This window comes from Pseudonaja textilis, chromosome 14 (genome assembly GCF_049901715.1).
Source record: "Pseudonaja textilis isolate UNSWEBS1 chromosome 14, rPseTex1.2, whole genome shotgun sequence".
Classification (NCBI taxonomy): Eukaryota; Metazoa; Chordata; class Lepidosauria; order Squamata; family Elapidae; genus Pseudonaja; species Pseudonaja textilis.
This window is the reverse complement of record NC_142003.1, coordinates 11,338,542-11,346,694: the sequence shown is the minus strand read 5'-3', so window position 1 is coordinate 11,346,694 and position 8,153 is coordinate 11,338,542. Positions and strand designations below refer to the sequence as shown.

The 8,153-nt window shown below is 43.5% G+C and overlaps 1 protein-coding gene across 1 annotated transcript in view; it reads left to right on the top strand.

Annotated features, from left to right (window-relative positions):
- The first annotated feature begins 400 nt into the window (after window positions 1–400).
- Window positions 401–8,153, top strand: part of LOC113438567 (uncharacterized) — a 68,120-nt gene continuing 60,367 nt past the window's right edge. Inside the window, exons 1-8 of the mRNA XM_087912516.1 lie at window positions 401–421; window positions 2,074–2,105; window positions 2,700–2,721; window positions 2,836–2,863; window positions 3,757–3,805; window positions 4,735–4,893; window positions 6,613–6,639; window positions 7,343–7,557. Coding sequence (XP_087768642.1) covers window positions 7,388–7,557 — 170 coding nt within the window. The 5' untranslated portion in view covers window positions 401–421; window positions 2,074–2,105; window positions 2,700–2,721; ... (3 more) ...; window positions 6,613–6,639; window positions 7,343–7,387. The remainder of the gene's footprint in view (window positions 422–2,073; window positions 2,106–2,699; window positions 2,722–2,835; window positions 2,864–3,756; window positions 3,806–4,734; window positions 4,894–6,612; window positions 6,640–7,342; window positions 7,558–8,153) is intronic.

Here is an 8,153-nt window from a genome sequence, read left to right as displayed (position 1 = left end):
AGAATGTATTCATCTACAATTTGCTGTTCTGAGAAAAACATATTAAAAATGAATTTCTGCTTGCTCTCTATTTGCTTTGATGTCCTGTTGGCTACATTTTTCTATATTGCCTTGAGCAATGGTCCAGATTAGGAACCTGAACTTTGCCAGGCAGTCTCCATGCCTGCATTTTGAGAGCACTCTCTTGCGAAGTGATTACTGAGCATGACCTGTCCCAAAGCATGAATGGATGCATGGATGAGGTTGCTTGACCAACATGCTGCTTTGTAAGGGTGTCGTTCATGGGGAGAGTAAAACATGTCAACAACTTTTGTAACTTTCCCCTGTGAAACCTTTGAGATGCATTTTAAGAACCTTTAAATTGCACAACTGGTGGCTGTTTTCTTTTTGCAGTGCCTGGAGGAGACCCACCATGGCACAGGTGTGTCAGCCTTCACTCCTATTTGCAGCTTTTGTGCTCTATATAGGTACGTCACTGCTTTTCTCCCCCCTCCCCACAATGGGCCTCTAAACTGACTCCTTGCCAGTAAGGTTGTGGCCATCTTTCGCCCAAACATCTCAGTTATGAGAGTTATGGTAACCTCTTCCACATGGATTCATCCCTTCTAAAGATTATTTGTTTATTATTTGTTTTAAATATTGGCGCCCATGTTATCTAGAGGGTAACTCTGGTGGTTTCCAGTCAATACACACACACACACACACACACACACACACATAGAGAGAAAACAAAAAACCAACAAATGCTACAATCCAATTGCAGGTGGGGCCTCTTGTTAATCAACCAGTGGGCTGCTCCTGCATTTCAGCCCCAGGCCAACTGGCAGAGCCCTTATGAAAGGATAGGAGGGCTGGGTCAGCCTCACATTGGTGGTGAGAGGGAGATGTTTCAGAGGGCAGGAACAAGAGCAGAGAAGAAGGGGGCCCGCCTGGACCCCACTGGTCAGAATAATCAGGCTGAAGAGAGCTGCCCCAGGCCTCCTCCCCCAGCACAGAAAGGACAGGCCCACCCCAGTGGGGTGACTGGTCCCTCAAGTGGCCTGGACTCATGCCATGAAGGGCTTTAAAAGTGATCACCAACCCTTTGGGTTGTACCCAGAAGTAGACTGGCAGCCAATGCATTATATTAGATATCTGACCATTGTCTCATGCAGTTCCACTGGCTGCAAATTCTTGCCAGAAGACAAATTTTTCTGGGAAGAAGATATTGAACTGCACATTTAGAGCTGTCTATGTGTTTCCCCCAAATGTTCTCCACTACAGCTTTTAAATTTAAGGCAGTTCTTAGGCCAATGACAAAATGATTGGAATATGCAGAACTCCATTGTTTCTCGTTGGACTTTTGATTCACTTTGTGTCTATTTAGACTTCCTGTTCTGGATACTTATTCAAAGAATTTCTCATCAGCTTTCCCTAGTGTAGATCCCTATAGGTGTGCTTAGACTGGCCATCCCAGTAACCCAGCCTTCTACCTGGAGGCCAGGAGTTCTGTCTCTTGCAGTCCTCATTTGTGTTGGGGATGGCCTGGCTCTTTAACCAGAGGCTCCAGGGCTGAGTTGGGCCCCTTCTGCCACAGACGTCTCTGCCAATCTCAAATTTGTGAGGCCCTTTGAATCCATCTTTCTTGCACAGCTTCGAAGTCTACAGAGAAGCCGTTTCGTTGTGTATGCAGCTTTTTCACCGATGAATGGAATCCAGCATTTCTTGGGAATTTCTTATACATTTACACCACAAAACAGCTGATCCCCCTCTTGTCCTCCTCCCCCGCCAACACCCGAATCCCTCCACCTGGTAGTATAACACGTAGGAGCAAAAGATTGCTGATAAACAGAAAGCACAGAGCATAAGTAGATTTCCTCTGTTTGGGCACACGTATTTGGGGAAAAGTGTGCAGTCCACAGGGAGGAGCAGAGGAGCTCATTTTTATTTTCTGACACATCCAGTCACAAGGATCTGAGTCTCAGTGTCCATTTGAAAGCTCTTCCTAGTTGGAGGAATGGCCAAACGGTGGCCAAATGGTTGGACGAGAAAAAGCCAAGGGCCCTTTCTAATGGCCTTCCCCTTGTTTTGCAGCCTTCTTTGTAGCCAGAGTGGAAGGGGCATCGGTAAGTTGCTTTTGTCTGTCTTGACACAGTGAAGGTGCTGTCCTGCTCTTGTCAAAATTTCCAAGATGGTGGAGTGGGCATTGTGACTGGCCTTTTGCATGCAGCACCTCACAGATTTTAATCTCCTCCTGTGGGCGTCCAGGGAAGGACGAAATGATCAGGAACAGGGTTTTTCACTGATTTGTTGTATACTTGTTCCATAATGTCGGGATTTTGAGTTTGTTTGTAATTCTCTTGAACAAAAAAATGGCAAAAATTAACTTAGTTGCCTGACACTTTACTACTAAAGATTTCTGGTAGGGATGTGAATCACAAAAGAAGAAACAGCTCAACAAGGAAAAAAACGGATGCTGAACATTTTTAAGCAAGGCTCCTATTTTTATAAATAGTCTCCCTATCAGTTGTAAAGACCTGTATTAGCTTTATGGCAATGTTATGAATCTGCAGAAATAAAGACTGGATTATTTTTTTTAAAGTTAAGGCTTCATGATGCTTTATTCCAGTTTGCAATAAACACTTGCACCACAATTGTGAATTCACTGACATTTGAAGGATTCAACATTAATTGCACTTTTGTACTTTTCTTCATTTTAGTGTCCCGCTGCCAGGATTAATGGTACGTGATATATTGCAATACTTTTGTCGTTTGGGATTCTCCTAACAAGTATATCTTTTGGGGGAGAAGCCTGCTAATTTTTTCTTTGTTTTTTTCTTACTTTTATTTTTGCAGTTTCCGAAGTTTGTGAAGATGTAGAGAGGTATTTTTATAAACCAATTAACAAATTCCTGATGCTGGGAAGATTCTGAACAAAAGTGAAATTAGCATAAAAGGGTATTTCCTTGTCCACATTCAGGACTAGCGTTCTATTTTACAAATCTTTGTTCCTGAGCTTTGAACAATATTTTTGGCTGCAAAAATGTCAGCATTTATTGCCATATTGCCAAAAAGTTTTGTTTCTTGATTTCTATAGATGACATGAGGAACAGATGAGAACTTGAGCTGCTACCAGGAATATGGCAGTTTGCAGAATGGAGTATAGTAGAGAAGCAAGGGATTAGCTGCCCAGAAGACAATATTTTTGAGTGGATGAAAACATCCAAAAATATTGTCAAGTGAAAGAGCTAGAATGAAGGATGGAATACATCCATGTTCTGCAATCCTGTAACAGGTTAAGCATTGTGGGACTGTATTCCCAATGCATTGGAGGGAGCTACACTATATTAGGGAACATTTTGAACATCCTTCTGCCCTGCATCTTCCTTTCTGGTAATAACAAAACCTATTAACAGCCATAGAATAAAGGAAGACACAACTGTGGAAAAGCTCTGAAACTATAAGGGAAACTCAGGTTGCTTCCAAAAGGAGTATAAAAATGGAAAGGGAGGATATTTTTTCCTAGTCTGGTAAGGAATAATCAGATAACAAATTTAGTAATGGAAAAAAAAGAATCCATCAAAACTTGGAAATTCCTTGGAAAATATGAATTTTTGGCAGGATGGTGTTTTTTTTTAAGGCTGTGGGTGGGTCATGTACCATGTCCGTTGTTGCAAAAATGGGCCTACCTTATTGAATGTGGCCCTAGCCACATTCTTGGGAGCCTTTTCTGGCACTGTCCCTCTATGCCTGTCTTTTTTCCCCCTTTTCTTACAGCATTGATGTCAAAATATCTGCCAACCTTACTCACCTCGTTTGTGACAATGTAAGTTCTCCATGTGCTTGCCTTACAGCCTGACAGTAGTAGATTAAGATAGGGCCTTGATCCAGGGCTAGGAGAGTGCTGCTGGAGGAAGGCTTTGCTGGTCTTTCATCAGCTAGTAGAGGTCAGGCCAGGCTTGGGCAGCCCAACCCCTTCTCCAAGTGTTAGAAACCCTGGTCTCGGGGGTGGCACTTGTGGAAAACTGGACCATGCAGAATACAGATTTAGAACAGGGTGCCTCAAACACAAGTCATAAGGAATCTACTTGTTTTCAGTTTGATGTTTCCTCACTACTTTGATTTTGGGGTGGATGGCTTAAAAAAGCCAAGGTGGCACCTATGACTGTACAGTCAAAATTCTTTTTCATGTGCACTGCAAGATGAAGATGTCAACCTGCACAAAACTAGTGGCTAAAATAAAACCAAGCCAGCCTTGTTAAAGAAGCCAAAATAGAATTGCCATGTCATTGACTGGAGGGATTCCAGTGCGTGTGTGTGTGTCATGTGAGTGTGCACACACGTCCTCCACTTGCGAAATGGAGCTTGTGCTTGTGTGCATGAAGTTCCACTGGTGCAAATGGAATGAACTTTGTGTGTGTAGGGCCCCGCCACTTATGCAAGTGGACCTTTGTGTGTGCACTTGCCCACCACTTGCGCTAGTGGAGCTTCATGTGTACATGCGTGCCCATTCGAACAGGCTGCAGCCTGGGGTTTGGGGACCCCTCCTGCATTAGGAGAAAGTCTGTCCAATTTCATTCATGAAGATTTCAGAAAAGGAAAAGGACTTCTGTTAACCCATCAATATCTTGACAGGCAGCTAGATTCAAAAGTTGGCTTTAGTGTCTTAATTCCATGCCAGTTTGCTGTTACTGCATTATTTTCAAACTGCTTTTGGACAGCAGTACTAATACTTCTTTAATCCTCTCTTCCTAGCTTCAGAATCTCAGTCATGTTAACACCACCTTTATAGTTCAAGCCTTGGAATTCACCCTGAGGAAAAAATATGACCTTCCAGTCAGTATAGTCAGAGTCCTTCTAAATCAAGTGGATGGGGAAGAGCTGATCAATGCACTGGAGGAATTTAATGAAAAGGTAAAAAAAACCACCCACCGTTAAAGAAGAAAGTACACTTGCTGTGTGATCATCACTATTTCAAGTAAAGACTTGCATTCACACAATGCAGTGTGATTGTTGCTTGGGGTGTGACAGGTGAGAGCCAGTTTGTGTTGTGGCTAGAACCTTGGAGATCTTGGAGCTGCAGTCCCATTTTAGAGATGAGGCCAGTCACTCTCCGTCCCACAAAGGAAGCCATGCCAAAGCCCCTCCGAAAGAACCTTGCCCAGACAGTTGCCAGGAGCCCCTACTGACTTCAAGGCACCAAGAAGAGAAGGGGGAATTAATTAAGCAAATACTTAATTTTCTGTGTGTAAGAAAAGAAATGGACTATCTCAAAACTGCAAATGTGAAGCAGATTCATGTTTCAGTATGAGGCTTATTTGGGAAATGGGCAGTTAGTCCTTTAAGTTTACCTCGTACAATAAAATTAAATGCCATCTTCAGTGTACATAATACATATAAAACACACATCCTTCACATTTTATACATTTGAATTGAAAACCCCTGATATTGCATTAATATTGCACTATACTGTAGAATTCAACAGACCCCTGGGATAAAAGCTGTTTTTCAGCTTATTTGTCCTTGTTTTTATTATTGTCCTGTACTGTCTGCCCAGGATGAGATGGGTCTTTGAGAATGTTTTGAGCTTTCTTAAGGCAGCGGGAGCTCTAAAGCTTTTCCAAAGAGGTGAGAGGGCAACCCATGATCCTCTGGGAAATGAGATTAACCCTCTGGAGTGCTTTCCTATCTGTCACTGTGCAATTGGCAAACCATACAGAGGTGCAGTAAGTTAAGATACTCTCTCTGTTGCAGCGGTAGAAGGTCGCCAGCAATTTTCCATTCGCTTGTTGTTTCCTGAGCAGTCTCAAGTAGTATAATCTCTGCTGGGCCCTTTTGACCAGGGCTGCAATGTGAGCCCCCCAGGTCAGGTCCTCTTTTAGGGTAACACCCAGAAACTTAAAACTGGCCACTTGCTCCACTCGATCTCCATTGATAAGCAAGGGCTGGATGTCTGATCTGTTCTTTCTATAGTCCACTATAAGCTCCTTGGTCTTATCGGTGTTGAGGACCAAGTTATTGTCTCCACACTACGAAAGCAACCGGTCCACCTCATCTCAGTAGGCAGACCCCCCCCCCCCGAGATGAGTCCCACCACTGTTGTATCATCTTTAGGTCTGCAGTCAGAGAATGGGAGTTCAGGCAACTCCCAGAGCCTTAGTGAATTCACTCATAATTCACCTCCTTATTTCTTGACACTGAGCAATAGATCACGCTCTGCTGTTGGGGAAGCAGTTTGTGAGTTTACTAATGAATGAACCAACAAAGCTCCCTGTGCTTCATGGAAGTGAGGGCAACCTTCTCCAAATGGCCCATGTGGCCTGGGTCTAAGAGGAGTTTCCCTCCAACACATCTGGGAGATCCAGAAAGCTTAGGAGAGTGTTTTTTTTTTAATTTGGCTTCGTCCTGTGCATTTATTCTTCACCCTCTGATATTTCCACTGGGATATTTCAGTTGGGGCTGCTGCTGCTGGCATGCGGGGTAGGCAGTCCCACGTGTCCACAGCAAGGGGCAGATGCATAAGCCAAGCTCCTGGGCCCAGGCTTTCTTCTACAGCCCCTCACAATTTGGGCTACACACCTGCCTACTTCAGGTGCCAAATTGCGAACCTCATGACTGCCACTTGTTTTTCAGGCTTTGGGGAGAAACGAGAAGGAAAAGGTGAAAGGAAGATGTTAATTTAATTTACCCCCCCTCCATTTATCATACTTCCCCCTCATGTCACCTCTTTTGGAGACTGCCGTGATGTGGAGAGAATTTAGAGAACTTACGGCTAAAGAATTCCCTTCCTGCTTCTCCAGCAGTCTTTATGACCATTTGCCCAGTGGGCTTCCAAAGTTGGAATAAAACAAGGTGCTTTAGCCAAGAGGTAACAGGTAACAGTTAACAGGTAGTTAGGCAGATTCGCTTGCAGGTGAACTGCTGCACCTGATGTGTGGGCACCTTCTGGGAGGCACACCCTTGCTGTGTACATTCGCGATCTTGTCTCCTCTCAAGGAGAACAGTTGCCAGGGATTTTCTTTCCCTGATGGGTGACACAAGGGCACTCTAGCAGTTGCTTTCCCGAAGTTGTTTCACATTAGATGCCTGAGGACAGCACTGGCCCCTGAGTGAGACAGAACTAGCCTGGCAAGAAGCGCTGGCAGATTTTCGGTTGCCTCAAGGCCCTTCGATCATGAACGGGAGGAAGGCCTCCTCGACTTCCTAGTCCTGATGTTTGGGATCTTAAACTATTCTTAATGTTCTCTGAGTTCACTCTTCCTTAAAGCCTCTGTTCCCATGATGTCTGTTCCCTTTTTGTGCTGCATATTCCATTTTCCCCTTAGGTTGCAATTTCTCTGCAACTCTCATGTCTCCTCCCCAGATTGTGAACTCTTCCTTAATTTCCAATCAAGCGAAAAGTGCCATCATGAGAGCTTTGTGGGATGAGAAGCTAAGAAACGAAGATTGCTTCAATGAGACCGCCTTTGTGACATCCTGGTTCCAGAAAAGACTTCGCCCTTTTATCTCGGGAATTTCACCAGAGATGCTCCAGTGTCTTCACAATGAGACCATGCAGTGCGAGCAATACCAGGCGATGTATGTGGTGGCACTCTTAATCTTTTCTTCCGTCATGACTGTTCAATTATTCCCAGGATTGCATAACACCTGCTAGCATGTCTACCGGAGAGGAATATTGTCAATTCTCAAACTTCAAGTATTTTGAAATTTTGATTTTTCTATAGCCAGCAAATAGCTGTCTGAATCTATTAGGGTATAGAAACATTTATACGCAAATGTTTCATTTTAGCCCCAGCATTAACTTTCTAACTCTACAAAGACAGTGTTGAATTATATATGTGGGCGCAGTAGTTTTCAACAACAACTTGCATCAGTTCAGACAACATGTCCATCTGTCTCTTTTATCCATGTAGCAAAGAGTTTCTTAATTTAAAGAACTTCCAGTTATGTGTACTTTAGCTCCTAAGATATTACTATACTTGTTGCGGAATTCTGAGAATTGGAATTCACATATCTGGAACCTTTATTCAAGGTCACGAAGCAAGGCTTCAGTCTGTGCTGAATATTTTTGTGGTATTCTCCAGAACATATTTAAGAGATATTTCTATCTCTCCCTATCAAGCCTGTTTAATAAGAGTTTTATTGGGGGATGATTCTGCAAAATCAAACATTTA